The sequence below is a fragment of the Tasmannia lanceolata genome, unplaced genomic scaffold (assembly GCF_043159265.1).
Source record: "Tasmannia lanceolata isolate RefF3 unplaced genomic scaffold, GAP_Taslan_0.1 ptg000013l, whole genome shotgun sequence".
In the NCBI taxonomy this organism is placed as follows: Eukaryota; Viridiplantae; Streptophyta; class Magnoliopsida; order Canellales; family Winteraceae; genus Tasmannia; species Tasmannia lanceolata.
The window spans coordinates 5,960,705-5,982,610 of record NW_027518690.1 but is presented as its reverse complement, the minus strand read 5'-3'; the positions used below and the strand labels follow the sequence as shown (position 1 = coordinate 5,982,610).

Here is a 21,906-nt window from a genome sequence, read left to right as displayed (position 1 = left end):
TGTAGATTAATTTTATTGTTTACAAGCATTATTTTACTCATAGATTAAACATAAATAAAATTTTAATTTATTTGAAGAAAATGCATATAGACACACTAAGAGTGGACTGGCATTCTAACTCTTTAAAAAAAAAATTGTGTACTAGCTTAGTGGGACATAATAGGACACTCCGATGGACGGTCCGAGTTAAAATGGATTGTGATCGTGACGTGGAAAGTAGGATCCAAAGAACAATCCGAATCCGATCCGACCGATATGGAATTTGAATGGATCGTGACTGTGACATAGGTGGATCCGATCCGAAGTGGATCCGTTGACACCCCTAGACAAGGGAAATGATTTTAGCACTAAACTCTTTTGATATGTGGCGGAAGAAATTTTCTCGTCTTTATGTTTGGGGACTGTAAATAACCTTTTGACAGACCTTTAAACACTAAAAGACAAGAAGCTTTCGCCGCATATCATAATAGTGGAGTGCTAAAATCATTTCTTTGTAGACAAATGTTGGATATTTTTAAAATATTTTACTTTTTAAAATAGAAAAATGAGTTTTTTCAAAGAGACTTGTTTTTGTGAAATGTGTTTCTACTCAAATAAAAGGTTTCATTCTAAATGAAAGGAAGCTTTCATACGTTTTTATCATTTATAAAAGAAGGTTTTAGGGTCCCATTTTCAATATGATTTTCTCCTCTTTCATGCACTTGATTTTCGTTCAATTTCAAGCATCAGTTCAACAATCATAATAATTCCACCACAAAACGAGTTGTACTTAAAGCATCAATGATGAAGAACTTTCAAGAGGAAATCCTATGGAATTTGCCGTTTCCAAAAACAAGACTAGGAAAACAAGATATAGAGGAGAGAAATTGTGATCATTCCAATTCCATGCATAAACATTCATAAGATGAAAGAGCATTTGCTTAGTGAATCTGGAACCTAACCTAGATGATGATCTTGGCTAGGAGATGCCAAATCAAAGATGGTGGATAGATCCTTACTAACAAGAAGATGAAAAAGCAGATTAGGAAGATAAAAGCTGAAAATTCAGCCTACAAAACCTAGCAGACCTTGAGTGTGTTCCTACAATCGATTCCTGACAGACCTTGAGGCTAACTCCATCTCTAAGTCTTCTCTATACTCAGATCTAAAAGATACAAGGAGTTTTGGAGCAGAATTGGTAGCTTTCCAGTAAGAAAATAGACACCCAAGGAGGTTGACAGCAAAGTTGAGCATGCTTCCAAAGTCAAGAAAAGGGTGACTAAAGAGCATAATTTGAGCTTGAACCACCTTAGTTCTGGGGCCAAAGCTATCCCTAAGTGGACTTCTTGAAGAGATCTATCATATCAGTGAAGAACTTGCCATGATCAGTACCTATTATAGTAGCCAAACCTACAAGGATGTGAATCCTCTCGTTGCTGCCATGACATGGTGGTTGCTTCTTTAGACTGTATTTACTATTGAATTGTCAACATATCTGCCCTCACCAAACACCCGAAGTACTTGTCTACACAGATCTTCAAGAATTCAAGGAAGGAGCTTGAGATTCTTGCAAAAAGGTTTTTCTTGAGACTGTATTTACTATTGAATTGTGCAACCTGGAATCGTCTGACCTTGAATTCAAAAGGGATGCGTTAGTTCATAGTTCTGAATGTTGATCTCCCAGATTCTGCATTAAAGACTCTTCACCCTGTTTGGAGTCTTGAAAAACATTTCTTGCAAAAAGGTTTTTCTTGAAATTTTTTTCTTTCCACAATTTACAGGATAATAATATGATTATGGTTAATTTATAGGGATATCATCATGAATCGAAGATAAAAATTGAATAGGGTTGGTTCATTTTATCTTTTTTCGTGTTAAAAAAAGTAGGAACTTTTAGCAATCTATATGTGGACCACAAGGAACAGGGATTCCATAACAGAACCTAGTATAGCTGAATTGTGACTGTGTTCAATTGAAATTCCTTGAGATTTTAAGTAGAGAACACATGACGTGTTTGGTTGCTTATTGTTTGCAGTTGATCAAATCTAAAGCTAGGTTTCCCAACATGAACCTTTGAGAAGCGAGTTGAAACAAGAGGGCCTATTGCTATATTCTTGTCATATATTTGCTGCAATATATATTTCCATCCGATTTAGTCTGTTGATGAGCACATGGCAGATCTTATTAAAACATTCACCCGGGCTGAGTTTTGTTGAATTCGCATTCAGTCCTATGGCCCTAGAGTGAGCTCCATGTGAATGAAAATTTAGCCTTGGGAACAACCAGACCTACTTTTCATTCTCACAACCTGATCTACTTTTGTTGAATCTTTTTGAAGAATGGTCTTATGCAGCATGGCCCATAAAGGGTTGAAAACTGTGGAACTTTGATCATGTAGCTTTTATCTAGGTCATCTGGAAGAAGAGGAAAAATTGAATATTTAACGGTGTCACCGGAGATAACCATAGGTTGAAGCTGCATATCTTCTATTTGATGGTGAGCTGGGCAAACACCATCCGGGTTTTTATAGGCACCGAGCCCTTCCACTTTTAGAAAAAAGTGGGACGTGGTTCAACTAAGAAAGGTCCCCTTAGCTTATGGGGTCCTAATGGGCCCCTCCTCTTCAAGGTTTTGAGAAGATAAACTTTGATGAGTCCTCTTTGGTTTATCGCAGGCCTTTCAAGAGTCGATCACCTCATTATTGATGGAGACTCCCTCAATGTGAACTGATTGTTTAGGTTAGGAACATCCTTCCCTTGGAGGTTTGCAGATGTGATGGAGGAGATTATGGATCGCTTGGTAGGACATAATGTCATTTTTAATCATGTTTGGAAGGCAGCTAACAGTGCGGCGAAACAGTTAACTAATGATGGTGTTGGTAGGTTAGCCCTAGAATGTTCTTCTTCAGCAGGGGGAAGGTTGAGATCAAGCACCACAGGTCCATGGGGAGCGAGAGGCTCCCCTGCCGAACCTTGTGTAAGTGCTTGAGACGTGGAAGCCTATCCCTCTTCGAGACCACTTTCGTGGTCTTTTGATCACCACCCCCTTGATCACCTACGATTAGTAATATTGTTGCCATTCAAAGGAAAAAAACAACGAGACACTACATCATTCTCATGTATCGACTGCACTTGAATACAACCTCACCGCTATTAAAAGAGCATAAATAGATGTCTCTCTTCATCCTTTTTTTCAGTTGAAGTCAATTATCGAAACCTGTTTACTGGTAACATGTTACATCCATGTAAAATTATAAAGTTATTGACTAAAAAAGGAAAGAAAAATGCTAATAAAAAAGGAAAGAAAAAAGTTATTAAATGATCGAGTCTAACTAATGGATTCAACACACCATATATAATGTACAAGCAGGGAGGTTCATCTCGGATTTAATATTAGTAAAAATGCATTGTGTTTCTGAGTATTATAGGTTCCATCTGTTATGCTACTTCACATAATCCTTATGTATTAGAAGAACAATTCAAAATGGGTAAGCACATATCATGATTTGTAATGGTGCAAAGCTACATCATATTCAAGGAACTTTTAACAGCCTACATGAATAAAGGAAGTACTGAAAGGAGATGCACCAAACCAAAATTCAAATTCAAGCTCTTTATCGAGCCAAAAACAAAATTCAAAGTCAAGCACCTCATAGAGGCACATTGAACAAGTAATTTTGATGGATTTTCAAAAAAAAAAAGGAATCAGAGCTCTCTCCCACCAATGGTCTTGAATTCCAATACAGCACGTGGAGAAGCCCTTTGCAAGAGAGACAGCTCACTTATTTCAGCCTCCAACTGTTTCTTTAAACTCTTGCAGTAACTAATACTCATTCTCTTAAGAGAATATGCATTCTTTAGTAAAAATTCCATAAATCCAATCCCATAACAGCTGCTTAGATAATCCATCCCACAACGGCTGATTCGATAATCCATATTGATCCGAACCGTTGTTAGGTGATACATCAAACCCTCGGAAGGTCCCTGTCTCTCCCAAAAGTTTTCGTCAACATTCTCTTCAAGGATGCCCTGAAAGTAACAAACGGATGAGAAAAAGGATCTGCAGATTAATATGAAATAGTATGCAGCAACTTAAAAAAAGGCATTTGTGAGCAATGGGACCTTAGTTATAATGATATTGAGTTCTTGCAAATTGTGGCAGCTCCTAATCAAGCAAGACAGGAAATTTGCAAGGTCAAAATCCACTTTTAGGGTTAGCTTCTTCAGCTTGAAGGCAGGCAAACTTCTCGGCAATTTCGTTCTGCACAATGGCTTCAGAAAAACAAAGAATATACAACTTTAATAAAGAAACAGATGAAACAGTTTCAATAATCAAAGTGAAATTCTTGAACAAAAGTTACAGACCAAACCTTGGTGAAATAGAAGTATAACTCACATGACCCAGATTCATCAGTAGCTCAAGAAAAACATTGGCGTCATTGTCATCAAAAAATAGATTTGGTCTATAATAAATATTTTTGAGACGGGGAACATGAATGGAAGAAATGTTTGTTTGCATTGAGGACTGGATCTCCAATGACAGGAGATTGAGCGCATTAATCCTGAAATTTCTCAACTCAGATTTTGTTATCCAATCATCGTCCAAGCAAAAGCTCTCTAGCAACCGGCAAGAAGCGCTCCAAATCGTCATCAGTTATAGAAACATGGATGAATGTGAGGGCCGTGAGGCAACTTATGCCTTCAAAAAGAGGCGGAAGAACTACCTTGCATCTGAATAATGTCAGCTTCTTTAGAGATTGACAGGAGTAAGCATCAGTAGGGAATTGATAGTAATCCATCGAACGGAGATAGAGATCTTGGATGCCCTTTCCGCAAAGGAAGAGGACAAATTCCTCCAAATAATCCCTGAATTTCACACTGTATTGGTAAGAGATCTTACAACTCAGGACGGGAGCTAGGCGGGAATGAAGAATGTGATGCACAGTGTACACCCATTTTTTCATATCATCCCCAAAATTGCACGCCTCATCCCAACCGGTAAGGTAAGGTTCTCTTATAAGGTTCGTGCTCAATTCCAGGTAAGGGATGGAACACCAAAGATATGTCCATCTCTTGGATAGAACACATGTTCTCACTGCTTCTCTTAATGGAATTCTAGAGAGAATCAAATTGAGAATGTCATCTGAAAGATAACTGATTCTATCAGCACAAATTTTTTGTTGTTCTTCTTCTCCTTTCCACTTTATTTGTTGCATCTTTCTATTAAGTTTGCTTTTAGCCCTTATCCACTGTTCTGAAATCAATCTCAGAATCCAACTACAAAAACCCAACAACCCAAATCACTTTCAGATAAAACAAGTAGAATTGAATCTGTGCCATAGAAATATTTGACACCAGAAACCATAATTTCCTAAAATCACTCAATTGTATAAAGAACAATAGAAATGAAAACTACCCCATAAATCTCCAATTAGATGATGATTTCTAATTCTTGTTTCCCTATTATTTAAAAACCACTGAAGAACACAAAACATCCAACAAAAAGAAGTTCCAAACAAGAAAAAGAAAATGGAAGAAGTAAAAGGCAATGAAAAAAGTATACCTTTTGCCGAATCCGGCATTACAACCTCCACCACCCATAAATCTAGAGCAGCAGAGAGTTAGGGTTGGGGATTAGAGAGAGAGAGAGAGAGAGTTCTGAAGTTTTGGATTTATGTCTCCAAAATTGATATACTGGACCCCTTTATTACTGGGCACAGCCTCCGCTAGTGTAAAAAAGTAGTCATTAATAAACTAAAGGGGGCTGTCTCAAGTTAAATAAAAGGTAGTGAATATAACACTTCCCTAATTATAAAGAAAATTATGGTTTTTGTTATATAATTTTGAATCTTGTGGAGTCACAATCGATTCTCAGAATCCAAAACAAACAGAAGGCCCAATTTGGTGGTTCAAGAGACTACCAAATTGATTGGTCTGATTTTTTAGCCAACTGAAGGTCCAACTTATCCGTTGTGAGATTGTTGATGTAGATACTCAATGGCAGGGTTCACTGTTTAATAATGGGTGTCTCAATTGTATTACATTTTAAGGTGCTTAACTCAAGGGTCTCACCCACATTACATCATTGGACTCAGACCCTTAATTTTGTAGGCTTTTATCAGCAGAATTGACACCAAACGATTTCCTTATCAAATGATCCCTGTGTCTTGTCAATGGCTTGTATTCCATGGTTTTTACATTGGTATAAGAGCTAATGATCTTCATTTTCTTTCGAAATGATTTTATCCAGGGGCGAAGCCAGGAATTTGCTCTACGCCCGGGGGAGGGGAGAATGGTTCTTATAGTATGTTGGACCCCGCCATTTTACACTTCATATTTTGCTAGGTGGACCCACCTTCTCCCCCTAACCCGTGCATATGGAGCCCACAATTTACAAATCATATTTTGTTGTAGTGGGGCCCACTATTTTACAGCCGTACACTATATGAAAAAAGATTCCCTTTTGCTTTTAAAAATCCAGTGATTACTAAGGTTTTATATGTTGTTAGCACGTGAAGACCGTGAAGTCTAGTATTTTTCAAAAATGATATGAGCCCACTTCATAGGACGATCCAAACCGTTCATTTGTTGGGTGTAAATGGTCTACACCGCGTAATAGAAATGAGATTGCCCGTTATAGAAACTCCTATTTTTCAACATCCTTGGAGGGCTAGGATCATCCTATGGAGAAGATTTACGGGGTGCAACTATTTATTTTGTGGCCCAACATAAACAGTCTAAAATGTAATTTGTTTTTTGAAGAAATAAAATTGGAATACTCAACTCAACTAAGCCTTTGTCCCAAACTAGTTGGGGTAAGCTAATGAATCCTTTAGAATATTTTCATAAAGAAGGTGAAAGAATCTATCCGGTTCAAATTGACCAAGTCTACTCCTAACACTAGTTGGGTAAGAAATAAAATTGGAATAAAAAGAAGATTAAAAAAAAAAACAAAAAAACAACCGGTCACCAGCCATCGGAAAGTCGTCGGACCACTGTTGGAAGAAACTCAGGTGGCAGGGTTTAGTATGTAATAGCGAGTGTCTCAATCGTATTACATTGAAGCTTTGTTTGGATGCTTAAGCATTCTTTGGGCAAGTAAAGTCCATGGAGGGGGGCAGGATTTTGGATGCAATTAAAACCTTGGTAAAGCCATGTGCTTTATTATGTTTGGATGCAAGTCAACAGGAAGAGAGGGGCCACACATGAGGGGGCGTATTTAAGTAATTGGTTGCTTAGAGCTATTGCCTTATGACAGGTCCTGGGTTCAAAACCTAACAAACGGCTAACCCAAAAGAGAGGGGCCACGAGTGAGGTAGAGTGTTTTAAGTATTAATGATTAAATAACACCGACTCTACAAGCTTTAAGCTTTTGGTGTAATTGTTTATGTCACAGTATTTAAAGTTGGGCTTCATTAACATTCCATCTCAATTGAGCTGCACCCAGCCTCCTTCTTCATCATCACCCTCTTCTTCTCTTCACTTGAATTCCACATTCTAACAACATCAGCCCATCTCCCTGCAAGGGCATAAGTACTCGACAAAAGGATTGTATCCCCATAATGCCTATCATCCAATTCCATCAACGATCCCTTCACAAATTCACCCAACTCAACATGGCCATGAACTCGGCAAGCTGCAAGTAATGCCCGCCACGCAGTGGCATCGCTTTCAATAGGCAATCTCTTGATCAGTTCATGGGCTTCTTCTACCAACCCCGCCCGACCCAACAGATCAATCATACATCCATAGTGCTCGATCTTCGGCAAAAACCCGTCTCGAATCATTCGATCAAAGTACATTTTCCCCTCCATCACTAGCCCTCCATGGCTACATGCACCTAACACTGCCAAGAAGGTCACTTCATTAGGCCTCACTCCCTCCTCCTCCATGTTTTTGAAGAATTTGAGAGCTTTCACCCCCTGCCCATGGACTCCAAGACCAACAATCATGGCTGTCCAACACATAACATCTTTACTCTTCATCCTACTGAAAACTTCGACTGCCTTCTCTATGATCCCACATTTTGAATACATGTCTATAAGAGCGGTGCCAAGAACTGCATTCAACTCTAAACGCTCCCCTTCTATATATTCATGGATGCTTCTGCCTATGGTAAGAGCCCCATACACTGCACAAGCAGAAAGCAAACTTGCCAAGGTAGATGAATTGGGTTTCAAATTTTCAAGTTTCATTAGATGTAATAAAGCTAATGATTCTTCTAGCATACCATTTCTAGCATAAGCATCAATGATACAATTCCATAAAACAACATCTCTGTTGGGGACTCCATCAAAGAGTCGGCGAGCATAAACCATAGATTTGGATTTCCCGTAGAAATTAACAATGGCGGTTACCACATTTGTATCTAAATCAAAACCATTCTTAATGCTAAAACCATGGAGAGATTCCCCTCCCAAGAAGTCTCCTAACTCGCCACAAGCCGATAGAACACTCAAAACTGTCGCAGGGCTGATCTCAAAACCCATATGCATTAGTCTGAACAATTCCATTACATATGTGGGCTGAGAAGTTTGGAGATACCCACCCATCAAAGCATTCCAAGAGACCACGTCTCTTTTCAGAGGAATTTCATCAAACAGTTGGCGGGCATCCTCAATTCTCCCACAAACAGAGTAAAAATGTAAGAGGGTGTTTCTTAGATTGACAAAAAAATTGAATCCAGACTTGACTACAGTTCCATGAATGCCTAGCCCATATTGGACGGCTAATTCGCGAGCGCAAGATTTGAGGGTGGAGATGATAGAGAACTGATCTAAGAGAATTCCTTGTGCTCTGATACAATTGAAGAACAAAAGGGCTTGTTTTGGATTTTGACTTATTGAATAGCCTCTGAGCATGGTGTTGAAGATAAAGAGATTTGGGTTTTGTGTTTGGTTGAAGATTGAGTGAGCATAGTCCATGTCTTGTATGGAGGATGCAAGGAGCTTGCTTAGAGGGAAGGTGACATGATCAAGTCCAGTCTTGATCATGTGGGCATGGATTTGGAAGATTTCAGAGATTTTGGAACAAGATTTCAAAAGAAGAATGAGATTTTGGTGGGTTGAGGATTGGGAAAATTGTTGTTTGCGTTGAGAGGTTGGGCAAAATTTGAATTTTTGGTGCCAGCGAATACCAGTTAAAATCATCAGTCCATAGGTTTAGAGAGCGGTGTAGAGAGAGAGTGTGTCCAAATATATTTAAGGAATTTTTGCTGATTAGTCCATCCATGACAAAATAATTGCTTAACAGTCCCTAAGAAATAGGGTTGCAACTTCTCATCGACCCGACCCGAAAATAACATGAGTCGGGTTTAGGAATCATGGGTCTTGGGTAGGGTCGGGTTTCAAATTGGAAAACCCGAATCAATCTTAGGTAGGGCCAGGTTTAAAGAAAAAAAACCCGAAACCCAACCCGACTCATATGGATGCACTGTGACTTTCTTAAATATCTCTTGAATAATATAGAAAATTATTTTTCAATATAATACAATTGTTTTGATTGAGGTGATCATGTATGTTATGTGAAAATATAGTGCCCTTCTTAAAATTGTTCACTTGATGACATAAATTTAGCAATTTTTGGTGTGGAGATTTGTTTGTTTTCTACAATTTTTAAAATTAGTTACTAAAAAATAAAAACCCAACCCGACCCGAGAAACTATCTTGGGTAGGGTCGAGTTTAGGAATCTCGGGTTTTCTTGTAAAAAACTAGACCCGACTTGAGATAATTCTCGAGTAGGGTAGGGTTTTGGAAAGCCCGACCCGAGTTGCACCCCTACTAAGAAAAGCATATTATTCAAGCAGTCCTACTTTTAGAAAAAAAATTGCTAAAAGGTCCCTAAAACTAACATACATCAATTTTCTCCGTTAAAAGTTTAGGGAAAAATACACTTAGACCCCGTGTGGTTTCTGACACATTCAACTTAACCCCTAATGTTTAAAAAGTTACAAATAGACACCCTGTGGTTTTCAATTTGTGTAAGGTAGACCCCCACAGTTGACGGTTTGTCCACAGATTGAAGGGTTAGGATGATCCTATGGAGCTGATTTTTTGGGCACACCCTATCTATGTCAGGGCCCATCAAATGAACGCTTTGGATCATCCAAACAATGTGGGCTCACTGTGTTTTTTTCGGATAATTCCTATCTTGTTGGATGGTAGGAGAAATATTTCTGATGGAAAGTTTTTTTTTAGGAAATTTTTTGATTAATGATTTAGGAGGGAAATTATGTCTGATTAATTTAGAGGGAAAACACGAAGGAAAATCGGAGAAAATTGACGTATGTTAGTTTTAGGGACCTTTTAGGAATTATTTTTCAAAGGTAGGACTGATTGGAAAATATCCTTTTTTATGATCAAATGGTTAGAAGTGAGAACCGTGTAATTAAAAGTACTTTTAATTCCCTATGATCTAAAGAAAAGGCCCATTTAGATGATCGGGCCGGGCCCAATCTAAACAATAAAATCTCTTTTAATCGGATTTTAGAAAAGCCCAGACCCACCACCTCAACAGAGGCTAGGGTTTTTTTGTTACCTCATATAAATACCTACATAGAAGCATTTTCTCTCCTATTCTCTGCTCATTTCTTTCTCTCTCTTTACTCCGGAGGAGAGAACGAACGAGCCATGGTTCACGTGAACTTCTACAGAAACTGTAATCTCTCTCTCTCTCTCTCTCTCTCTCTCTCTCTCTCTCTCTCTAGATCTAGGGTTTAGAGTTTGTCTTTTTAATCTTCTCTCTCTAGAGCAAATGAGTTGTGAACTTTGCGATTAGGGTTTATCTTTTAAAACAACTCTCTCTATTTCAGATCTCGATCGGTTGTTGTCTCTCTCTCTCTCTCTCTCTCTCTCTCTCTCTCTCTCTCTCTTCTCGCAGGAATGTTGTTATCTTATTGCAATTCATTTCATTGTTTGTTGATTTCTATTTAGGAAGATTCGAGTATTTTGATCTACGTTTTTCTAGGGTTTTGAGGCGTTACTTCACGAGATCTTGTTTTTTTTCTTCCATTTCTATTTCTTTCGCTCCTTTTCTTTTCGAACAAGATCGGATCTTCTCGGCGTTGGAGGTTTTTTTCAACTAGGATTTACCGGTTATCCTAGTTATGGGTTTTTTGATCTTTCTTAGGGTTTATCTCTATTTTTTTTTTGATAAATTGGGTTTTTGTATGAGCTTTATAGTTATGGACAATTGAGCTGATTTGATATATGTTCAATAGTGAAGAATAGGAAATTTAGAAAGTCTGATTTTTATTTTAATGTATATTTTTGTAACAAGTTGCATTTTTTTTTCTTTTTTAGTATTATGGTGTGTTTTTCTTTTTGGATCTTGAACACTATCGTTATTCATCTGGTAGTTATGTTTATATATTATACGTGAACATCGTGCTATATTGGTGGTGCTTGGAAGACAGAAAATTAAACTGGCGATTATGTTTTTTATTTGTCTGGATACTTATGCCCTGTTCGTTTTAGATGTTGGCAGCAAATTGTGAGTCCAAAACCTATTATCGGATTCAAAATCACATTTAATTTTGAGTCCAATAATCTGTTTTGGACTCGCCCTGTTTGTTTTAGATTTTGGCAGCAAATTGTGAGTCCAAAACCTATTATCGGATTCAAAATCACATTTAATTTTGAGTCCGATAATCTGTTTTGGACTCGCGATCGGTTGCCAAAATCTAAAACAAACAGTGCTTTAGTTTAGGACCTGTTTGTTTAAGATTATGACAACTGATTGTGATTGCCAAACCGATTATTGGACTTCAAATTATGTTTAAATTTGAGTCGAATAATCGGTTTAGCACTCACAATAGGTTGCCTTAATCTTAAACAAAAAGGGCTTAGTGGATATGTTTGATATCTTGATGGTATTTGGAATGAGAGCAAAATGAAAAGGGAAAAATAGTTTTCATTCAGCAATTCATCAATTTCAAGGGTTAATGGCTGAAGATATATGGTTGTTATCCACATTTTTATGTGTTTTTTTGGCTCCTTTGGATACTTCTTACTCAGACGGCCTTTTATTGTGATTTTAAGAAGCATCTTTTTCACACGAATCTTATCCCAATGTAATGATGCAATTAACCCTAGGCTTGGATATTTTCAGATGGAAAGACTTTCAAGAAGCCTCGTCGTCCATATGAGAAGGAACGTCTTGATGCTGAGCTCAAGCTTGTTGGTGAGTATGGGCTCCGGTGCAAGAGAGAGCTTTGGAGGGTTCAATATGTTTTGAGTCGAATCCGTAATGCTGCTCGGATGCTTCTTACGCTAGACGAGAAGAACCAACGTCGTATCTTTGAGGGTGAGGCTCTCCTACGTCGGATGAATCGGCATGGGCTCCTGGATGAGAGCCAAAACAAGCTCGATTATGTTCTGGCCTTGACTGTGGAGAACTTCCTTGAGCGCCGTCTTCAAACACTTGTGTTCAAGTCAGGGATGGCAAAGTCAATCCATCATGCCCGCGTGCTTATCAGGCAGAGGCATATCAGGTGAATGTCACTGCTAAAATGTTCTCATGTTATGCTTTATGTGCTAAATACTGTTTTCGAAATCTTGTTTTCACTTTGGGTGCTTCTATCTTTTTAACCTTGTATCTGGATTCTGTGTTATGTTGTATGGGTAAATATTGTTTTTTTTATGTTGGATGCCTCCTCTTCTACCTTGTATGTTGGGTCTGTAAATTTTGGAAATCTTTTTTTCACTTTGGGTGCTTCTATCTTTTTAACCTTGTATGTGGAGTCTATGTTATGTTGTATGCATTGGCCACTGCCCGGTAAATTTTGTCTTTTTATGTTGGATGCGTCCTTCTCTTCTACCTTGTATGTTGAGTCTGTAAATTTTTGGCTATTGTTAGATTTCCCATCAACAACTTGTATGTCTTCTATATGAGAAATTGACTGAATGCACTGAGACTTTTGCTGTCAGCATGAATAATATTTGAAAGAGGGTCTGGGGGAAGTAAAAGGAAGTAAAGATTGTAGTTCTCTATTGCTCTTAAGTCATATTATTATTTTCATTCTAAAGGATTTAATTACCTTCAAACCAATGTTATTCACCTTAAGTTTTACCTCTGTTTGTTAGAGTCTATGTTATGTTGTATGTATTGGATACTGTTCGGTAAATATTGTTTTTTATGTTGGATGCCTCCTTTTTTACTTTGTATGTTGAGTCTATGTAAATTTTTGGCTATTGTTAGGTTTCCCATTTACACTTGTATGCTTTCTATATGAGAAATTGTCTGAATGCATGCTGACTTTTGCTGACAGCAGGAAGAATATTTGAAACTTGAAAGAGGGAGTATAGAAGATTGTAGTTCTCTATTGGTCTTATTCATATTAGTATTTTCATTTAAAAAGATTTAATTGCCTTTAAAACCATGTTATCCACCTTAGGTTTTACTTCTGTTTGTTGGCAACACTCATTAATTGATGTTAAAAGTAGCTTCCTATTAGTTATTACATATTAGGTATTGGGAGTAAGGATAATGGTGGATGGCAATGCAAGAAGAGTTGGCCAATTCCTATGATTTGTGGACACGGATACGAGTGTCGCGTGTCGACACGGAGTGTCGGACACGACAAACTCCCAAAATTTAGAAACATAGATATGGCTAAAATATGAAGTATATATAATCATGATTTGTGGATACAGATTCTTGTGTCGAGTTTTGACATGGATATGAGTTGTCTGACATGGCAACTTCTAAAAATCTAGAAATGGTGACACGTACATACATTACATATAAAATTATTGATCACTATCATAATTTGTAACAAATATAAATATTTGCTATATTCATTGTATCATATCGGTCTCCCTTCCCTGCTGTACATTAGAGATGGAAGAGAACCGGAATAAATTGATGAATATGTTATCATTTGATTATCTCATATTTGTTTTAAAATGATGACACATACCTTACAGAGAGGGCGAGCCTTGGCACAACGGTGAAGTTGCTCCATTGACCATTGTGACCTGGTTGTCACGGGTTCGAGTCACGGAAACGGCCTCTCTGCAAAGTAGGTGTAAGGCTGCGTACATCTAGCCCTCCCTAGACCCTACAATGGTGGGAGCCTCGTGCACTGGGCTGCCCTTTTTTTTTCATAATTTGTAACAATATAAATACGGTATATATTTATCAAATTAATAAATCTTGGAATTAATTAACCATAATCTAAAACAAAAATGAGATAATAAAATGATAATGTAGTCATCAATTTATACCAGTTCTCTTCCGTCTCTAATATACAGCAGGAAAGGGAGACTGATATGATACAATGAATATAGTATTGGGATAGGAGTTTGTTTAGGGGAGGGGATATAACAACAAATATTGGTTAAAGAAGAGCTAAAAGAAGAGTTTATAATAAAAGAGAAGTTAAGAATAAAAGAGGTGAACACGATATTCAATAATAAAACAGAATGTCACACTAGACATGGTAAAAAAATTTGTCCACGTGCCAACATTAAGTCTAACACTTCTAGCAGCACATTTAAAACTGTCCAAAGGAATGTCGACACGTGTGGACATGCATATCGCGTCGGACACGTCTCGGCACGAGTGTTGGCAATAAATTGAAATTGTCGGCTAAATCATAGGCCAATTCATTTCTTTTAATAATCTTAAGAGAATATTATTCACTGTTCCCCTAGGGTCAGTTTGAATGCATGCAATATAGAATTAAAAGTAAAATTCAAGAAAGATAAATATTTTTTTTCTAGTTGTTATTTAATTGACGACAGTTTGAGAAGGAAAATGGAGTGGGGGGCCAGGAAACACCCGTGAACGCCATGAATGAGTGTGAGAGAGATAATTCATAGAGCACACACAATGGGAGATGAAACCGATATCCCAATTCAGTTTACTAACCAAGTTCAGGAACACGATCCTAATCGTTCCACTCTTGTATTGGGCCATGCGACATTCTGCCGTCACTGTTATGACCGACCAACGGAATCGTTCAAGAGAGAGAGAGAGAGAGATAGAGGCATTGGTGGCATCATTAATCCCACTACCGACCCCATCTTCTCACTATTTTACTTTTTATATTAAAAGCAGAAGCAAAAAGGAGCCCTCTTTTGTTTCCTTGTCCCTTTTCTTGGTTTTTGTTGTGCCTTTTTTATTTTTTTTTTCATTCTCTTGTTTCCACTTACTGAAATGGTGACTGAAAAGATAGAAGTCGTTTACGCAGAACTCTCAGCCCCTCTTGGATGGAATCCCGTGTCCCGGTAAAGGCGAGGAGCAAATGGTTGAGAACCGGCGGCGAGTCTGTTCTTTCCGTGATCCTATCCTATGATCTATGAATCTTCATCATCGTTTGCCTTGGAAAATGATGCAGGATCATCTCTTGGGAATTACCATGGAAACCCCTAAATTGCTCATTAGTATATGTTTGTATGTCGTTAGTGTTAATGGTGTAGGGGTAGCCTAGTCATTTTTTCCATTTTCCATTTAATTTTATGTCTTTAATCTTGGTAGGAGTAGTTTAGAAAGTAATTTTCATTAGGGGTAAAATGGGTAGTTAATTTATATTAGGGTTGTATATAAAACTCTTCTCTCTCCTTGGAAAGGGGATTTTTTTATGAGATAAAATTAGGGTTTTGTTTTGGGAATTTTTGGGTTTTTGCAGAAGGATTTCTCTTGCTTAACTTGGGAAGAGATTTTAGGGGCTGTTTCTTCAGCTTCTTCTCTCCCAAAATCTATCTCATGTCCTTGTAGATTGCAAGGTTTTTTTTTCTTTGCACAAGAATTTTTTTTCTCTTGTCCCCTCTCTCCGCCATTTGAATCCACACCCAAGATTTTCAAGGAAAGAAGCGGAAATTGTATCTCTAATCAGTTCGTGTGTTATTGATGATGGAAATGACAAATTCCCTTTTGAGTTTTTGGATCATAATCTCTTCCACCAATTCCTATGAGTGATGTAACCTAACCTCTATTTGTATGAAAATTTCTGAAAGGATTTCGTGGAAAACAGTTCCGTTTTACTTGAGGAATGGTTGGTTTTGTGCTTGCATATTAATAGTTGGAACTCACGGCCAGTTCCGATTCTGTATATTATCTGGAATTGTTTAAGGTGTTTATCGTCTTTAGCATTTGTGTAAAGCCCTGAAGCTAAATAGAGTTACCTATCATCTTTGGAATTGATTTTCCTTAGAGCCTATGGGAGGAAGAAGCTCTATCTCAGGTTTCCTTAAACAAGAGTATAAGTCAGTAAAGTCCAAAAATCATGCACTAGCTGGTCATGCCTTATTCGATCAGATCCTGAGCATGAATTTGTGATCGATTCTCGATAGATATGGGCTTGATTCAAGTCTTGAACCCTTTTCATGTGACAATTTTATTAGCTCTAAAGAAATCATGAACTAGATGGGACAGTAGATGGTTTTCATTTGAATGTCCTTGTCGAACCGTGAGTGGTACTTTTCTTAATGTTGGAAGCTTGTGGAATACTCAACCCATCACATGTCCTGGAAGATTCATGAATTCAAAGGCATAGGTATGAACATCATTTGTTAATGCAACCTTCCTAGTGTGAGGTCACGGTTTGGATTGATCCATTATCACTTTGTAAAATTACCTATCTTTGAACTAATTTCAATTGTTGGATATAAGAGAGCTCACTGAGAATTAATATGAGGTACTATAACTGTTGAAATTGGGATTGTGAGTGGATTTGTAACTCTCCTTCAACATTAGTTCCAGTTGGATTGGTCAACTATGAAATTGGGTGAAGCCAATTTCTTTGAGTTTGTTAATTATCAAATTGGAATTTCTCACACAATTATTACTGGTTTGGGCTTGGTACTGGATATGAGCTCAGTAGTTGTGATCTGCTTAACTGCTGGTCATTTGATTTGAAATGTACAGTTATTAGTTCAGTGCCTAAAAGACAGCGAACATTTACCATAATTCACTAAGTAATCGGTTTATCATTGATCCTTGATTTCTGTCTCACATGAGCTGTTCATTTGAGGAATTAAAGCATACTTGGACACAATTGAGTAGAATTTTATTCTACGGTCCAGACTTCGCTTTGCACTACATTTTATTCTACATCAAAGTGGTAACCATTGTTGTCAAACTCTTACGAGTCGTACGAGTTAACTCCCGAGTCGAGTCGCTGAGCTTTCGAGTCGAGTCGCATCGGTGACTCGTATAGGTGTCAAACCTATGCTAATGAGCAATTTAGGGGCTGATGTAGTAATTCCCAGTGCTCCTACATAAAAAAAACCACCTTCAAAGAAGCAAAAACCAATTTTCCCAATGATTCCATCCTATTCTGCCTGATCTGGGAGGAAAGAGCAATGGGTCTCATTCGGAGAATTTGATGCCGACACGGACTATTGGGTCTTATTAGGTCCTTGTAGTTCTAGAGGACTGGTGCATGTTGCTGTGATGTCTAAATCATGTATCTAAAGGACATTCTAGGTTTTGGGAGTTAGGAAAATTGTGAATGGAGAGATGAGAAAAGTTGGCCCCTCATTTCTCCGATTAAACTTTAGATGTTTATTAACTGTTCCCCTAGATCCTTGTCAATATAGGAACCGGTGCATGCATCTAATGTTGCTGCCCTTGTGTTGGTGGCCCTGAAGTTTGATCGTTTAATCCATCTTCATTATTTCACATTTAGATGTAGCCATGGAAAGTAATTGTGTCATTTGTAGCCTTGAAGTGTAAGTGTTTTATTACCTGCTGCACTATTTGCATGTATCACAGCAAAATTTAGAAAATCTTTTACTGAACCGCAAAGCCCACCATTAAACACTATTCACCAAACAGTATGATTGTGCTCTTGCCTTATTGTCAGTTGTTTTTGTGAGTCAGGGAGTATATGCCATGAGAACAATAACAAATTTCAATTTTTAAAGGTGTTTATGCTGAAATGCATATCTATGGGGAATTGCTTATGTTAATTGTATAATGATTGATTGGATGGATGGCCATGGGATGTTTTTGGCACTAAAATTCATTCTTGTGTGCCATGAAGGCTTTGGTGGTACTGGTACATTTATCCTCATGTAGGAATTGTATCTTAGTGGAAAATCAGATTCTAGATCCTTTTGACTCACATTGTTTCTTTTGTATTGTCTAATATTAACTCACATTGTTTCACGCATAGGCAATGCTTATTAGTTTGTGGTTGGTCAATAGGATGTGGAACATTTTATTTTTATCTTTGATAAAGAAATCCTGTTTACGTTAATATTTGACTAGAGTTACAGTTCAGCAAAGGTGAAATTGCTACAGGGAATGAGTGGATCATAGTGCATTAAAACCCCAAGTGGCTTTCATTAGGACAAAACAAAGAGATTTTCTTCTAATGCCTTTCTTCACCTCTGGGCTTTTGCAGAATGAGCAGTTTTCTAGGTATTAGAAGAAAATCCCTTTCTTCATTCGGAATGTTGCTTCCCAATTTGAATTCGGCTAAGGCGTCTTAAACAATTCATCAGACTGGTTTATTTTTTCTTATATCTGATTGTTAGACTTGGCATTAGCTCTGATAGTTGGACGTTATTGCTCATTTAATTTTTTAGCTTGCAAGGAAAATCTTATCAACATTTAGAGAGAGGCTAAGTGATTGTGGATATTTTGTCATATTTTTGTTATTGTACTCATAAAGAGCAGTGTTGGTTGTATGAAAAAATATTGAATATCTAAATATCATTGTATTTACTCAGGGTTGGGCGCCAAGTGGTCAACATCCCCTCATTCATGGTTCGAGTCGATAGCCAAAAGCATATTGACTTCTCATTGACAAGTCCACTTGGAGGAGGACGCCCTGGAAGGGTTAAGCGAAAGAACCAGAAGGCAGCAGCCAAGAAGGCTTCTGGTGGTGATGGCGACGAAGAGGATGAGGACTGAGCGTTCAATCTTTATGGTAATTTTAGTAGTCATCCTTTTTATGTTTTGTTTTTCTCTAGGGACATCTTCATAGGTTTTAGAGGTTGGATAAAGACTTGTCTGCTATTACTTGATCAGCGGGATAAGGGATATTTTCTTTGTTGCTGAAGTTCTCAAATGTGTTGGGGTTTTGATTGAGTGAACAGATTTTGGCCTTGGCATGCTACTGTAACCTTTTATTTATGAGTAAAATTTTCGGATTTTTAAATGCAGTTTTAGGGTGGGTTGACATGACGTTTCTGGTTTAGTTTCGAGTTTTAGTGACCTTAGTCTCAAAAGCTCTATTTTGCATTCTCTGGTCATTCACAAACAGCATAGTTACTTAGTTATAACTGCCAATAGTCACCCACGTAGTCTTAGGCTCCTAGAGAACAAAAACTGTGAATGCATCATTGCCTTGTAGGAATAGGGTTTCTTTGCTTTCCAGTTTCACTAAGGGGCCGTTTGGATACATGGATTTTAGAATCCAGGTTTTTAGTTTGAAAACAGTGTAAAAGAGGGTTCATGATCAAGCTGCTGTATGCTGTCCTGACAGCGTTTCTTGGATTTTAAGTGAGAAAGTCAGGTTTTAAAAATCTCTCATGCATCCTGAGATTTCTAAAACCTGGAAATATAGGAGGATCTGCTACTCTCTTGCTGACGGAAAGAAGGACGAGAAGTCAAAAATGATGGCTGGTCCGCTTCTTCTCGTCTCTTAGCTACATCCCGGATTCTAAAATCTGCGTATCCAAATGGCCCCTAACTGTTTTCCACCCTCCTGTGCTTTGGTTTTTTTTTTGTCTTGCATAATCCTTGTGCTTCTCACCAATAGTAACTCGCATAGTCATTGCCTTGTATTAGGGTTTCTATGCTTTCCAATTTTACGAACTGTTTTCCAAGTTCTTGTGAAGGATCATTGCCTTGTACAGTTGTACTGTTAGGGTTTTTATGCTTTTAAATTTTGCAAACCGTTTTCCACTCTCACGTGCTTTGAGTGTTTTGTCTTTCATAATTCTTGTGCTTACTTATCATTTTCTTTTTTTCCTTCCAAATTCTTAAACCTTACAATTCCACTTGTCCCTTCGTAGTTATGCAGTGCACTCTCTCCCTCCCTCTCTCTGCTGTAGTCTCAAGTATGTGGCTATCTGATATTGTTCCTTTGATTCCCTTGTGTGTCCTGCTCTCTCTCTCTCTCTCTCACTCACACACACACACTCTCTCTCTCTCACGCACGCAGTCTCTCTCTCTCTCTGTTAAATAATAGTTTCCTGTTCATTCTCTTGCCCCTGTAAACCAAATTTTGGAAACCTGTTGCTGGTTGAGGAATTACAATAAGGGATCCCAAAGCCGCTCTTTCCATTTGATCTTGTCCTCAGCCAAAAAGTATTGCTGATTGTGAATGTGGTCTGGGTCCAACAATCAAAAGTATCTTCTTCTATTTGAGATAGGTCCCCCCATCAAGTGTAGGTTGTGGTCTTCTTTGGTCGCAGGGGTACTAAAACCAGTTGTGTATGACTTGAAACGGAGGTTTTAACATGCAAACTAGCTGGCCTGAAACATGGTTGCACCTGCGTATATTTGGTTGCACAAAAGCCAGGGAGGCTTAGGGACTTTTCTTGGCATTTGGGTGCCACTTCAGCAAAATTCCTCATTTGGTTGCCAATTCACCATTGAACTCTCTAGGGATGTCATGTACGTCTGCTGAGGTGGGTCCTATTATGTTGGATCTGCGTGTCCTATTTTCTTCTGTCTGCGTTACTATCCCATTAAGAATCAAAGCTTTTCTGTGAGTGTCTTATCTCATACTAATACTTCAGCTATGTGTTTTTAATACTGTATAAACTACTGTCAATGCTTGTGATATTATTACTCTAGCTAATTTTTTTTTACAAAGTTGGAATTTTCAATACTGTATTTACAGCCTCCTACAAAAAGAATATATGCCCAAACTAGTTTGAGACAAAAGCTTAGTTGAGTTGAGTACAAAAAGAATATATGAGTTGATGCTTGTGGTTAATTTTAAAGTACAGTTGATCTTTTAATTTGATTCATTCTAATGAGATTTTGAGTCTTGTCAAGTTGATGTTGAGTTTTTGTATGAACTTGCTTACATAAGAGGTTAGCATAAAATTATAGGGAAATGATATCAGCACAAGCATATTTTGATATTTACACTAACCCATCTTGTCTTTTACTATTTGAAGAGCTGTCAAAAGACTTGCATTTACCAAAAAGCTCGTACAAGCCAATTAAAGAAGAAAAGGCATCTGGGTTTGTGCAAATATCAAAATGTGGTTGTGCTCTTAACATTCCCCCAAATCTAATGAGCTTACATTTTTTTGTAGAATCTAAACCTTGTTTTTATAATCGGACACACTCAGTCTGTTTTACATTCTCTGATTGGCTGCGGAGTGCCTGTTCGGAATTCTAATAGTCGTTGAGGGTTGGTTAAAAAACATGTAAAACAAGTTGAGTTCGGTCCATTGTCAAAAGATAGTCGTGGGGATATCAGTAGCCAATTTTTAGGGGAGTGATAAATCGACCTAAATAGACGCCCTATATGTCTTGCTCTGTCCTCTATCTCTCTCCAACCTAGAGGAGAGAGACGCATACGGGGCCGATTTAAGATATTTGGGGCTCTATTTATCATTGCCCAATTTTTATTGTAAAATATATGCCCCCATTTATTTTCAGCTGTGTCTAGAATTTTTTGGGATTGTATGGAACAGAATTAGGGTTAGCAACGGTTCGGTTTCACCCCCAAACCTAACGGAACCGAAATTTGAATCGGTTTTGGTTAAACCAAACCAAAACTGAATTTTCAGTTCAGGTCGGCCAATTTTGCCACTCCTTTCTCATAATCATTGGAAATCGGGGGCAATGGTTTCGGTTTGACCCCCAAACCGAGCCGAGCCGAAATTTGAATCGGTTTGGTTAACCGAATTTTTGGTTTCGGGTTGGTTTCGGTTCAGTTCAGCCAATTTTGCCACCCCTAAACAGAATCTAGTTTTTGGGATTTTTCATTTTTTCATGTTTAAGAAAAAG

At 37.9% G+C, this 21,906-nt stretch overlaps 3 protein-coding genes across 7 annotated transcripts; 1 reads left to right on the top strand and 2 right to left on the bottom strand.

The window, feature by feature from the left end:
* Window positions 1–3,483: 3,483 nt before the first annotated feature.
* LOC143890729 (uncharacterized) lies at window positions 3,484–5,678 on the bottom strand. 3 transcript variants are annotated; one of them, XR_013255232.1, is made up of 4 exons: window positions 5,542–5,641; window positions 4,349–5,255; window positions 4,101–4,250; window positions 3,484–4,007 (listed from the first exon to the last, which is right to left on the bottom strand). XR_013255232.1 is itself a non-coding variant. In XM_077395410.1 (4 exons), exons 2-4 carry the CDS (start codon window positions 4,627–4,629, stop codon window positions 3,684–3,686), a joined length of 729 nt encoding a protein of 242 aa, XP_077251525.1. In that variant the 5' UTR covers window positions 4,630–5,255; window positions 5,542–5,641; the 3' UTR covers window positions 3,484–3,683. The 3 variants fall into 3 exon arrangements, 1 of the variants encoding a protein (XP_077251525.1); XM_077395410.1 differs by having other exon boundaries at window positions 4,375–5,255; XR_013255233.1 differs by lacking the exon at window positions 4,349–5,255 and having other exon boundaries at window positions 5,542–5,678.
* A 1,463-nt stretch (window positions 5,679–7,141) lies between these two features.
* LOC143890727 (pentatricopeptide repeat-containing protein At1g26900, mitochondrial-like) lies at window positions 7,142–9,288 on the bottom strand. 2 transcript variants are annotated; one of them, XM_077395409.1, is made up of 2 exons: window positions 8,209–9,288; window positions 7,142–8,109 (listed from the first exon to the last, which is right to left on the bottom strand). In XM_077395409.1, exons 1-2 carry the CDS (start codon window positions 9,125–9,127, stop codon window positions 7,394–7,396), a joined length of 1,635 nt encoding a protein of 544 aa, XP_077251524.1. In that variant the 5' UTR covers window positions 9,128–9,288; the 3' UTR covers window positions 7,142–7,393. The 2 variants fall into 2 exon arrangements, with proteins under 2 accessions (XP_077251524.1, XP_077251523.1); XM_077395408.1 differs by having other exon boundaries at window positions 7,144–9,287.
* Window positions 9,289–10,476: 1,188 nt separating this feature from the next.
* LOC143889619 (small ribosomal subunit protein uS4y-like) lies at window positions 10,477–19,090 on the top strand. Of its 2 annotated transcripts, XR_013254870.1 has the most exons (4): window positions 10,477–10,635; window positions 12,088–12,469; window positions 18,660–18,906; window positions 18,939–19,090. XR_013254870.1 is itself a non-coding variant. In XM_077393891.1 (3 exons), the coding sequence occupies exons 1-3, from the start codon at window positions 10,608–10,610 to the stop codon at window positions 18,841–18,843; spliced, it is 594 nt and encodes a 197-aa protein (XP_077250006.1). In that variant the 5' UTR covers window positions 10,477–10,607; the 3' UTR covers window positions 18,844–19,090. The 2 variants fall into 2 exon arrangements, 1 of the variants encoding a protein (XP_077250006.1); XM_077393891.1 differs by having other exon boundaries at window positions 18,660–19,090.
* The last annotated feature ends 2,816 nt before the right edge of the window (window positions 19,091–21,906 follow it).

What these genes read in the sequence shown, in the direction of transcription:
- LOC143890729 (XM_077395410.1), bottom strand. Translation starts at nt 4,629, where the DNA reads ATGACGATTTGGAGCGCTTCTTGCCGGTTGCTAGAGAGCTTTTGCTTG. An exon ending in TACTGATGAATCTGGGTCAT is followed by an intron (nt 4,251 to 4,374) that starts GTGAGTTATACT and finishes GTTTTTCTGAAG; the next exon opens with CCATTGTGCAGAACGAAATT. An exon ending in TCAATATCATTATAACTAAG is followed by an intron (nt 4,008 to 4,100) that starts GTCCCATTGCTC and finishes TGTTACTTTCAG; the next exon opens with GGCATCCTTGAAGAGAATGT.
- LOC143890727 (XM_077395408.1), bottom strand. Translation starts at nt 9,127, where the DNA reads ATGATTTTAACTGGTATTCGCTGGCACCAAAAATTCAAATTTTGCCCA.
- LOC143889619 (XM_077393891.1), top strand. Translation starts at nt 10,608, where the DNA reads ATGGTTCACGTGAACTTCTACAGAAACT. An exon ending in CGTGAACTTCTACAGAAACT is followed by an intron (nt 10,636 to 12,087) that starts GTAATCTCTCTC and finishes GGATATTTTCAG; the next exon opens with ATGGAAAGACTTTCAAGAAG. An exon ending in ATCAGGCAGAGGCATATCAG is followed by an intron (nt 12,470 to 18,659) that starts GTGAATGTCACT and finishes GTATTTACTCAG; the next exon opens with GGTTGGGCGCCAAGTGGTCA.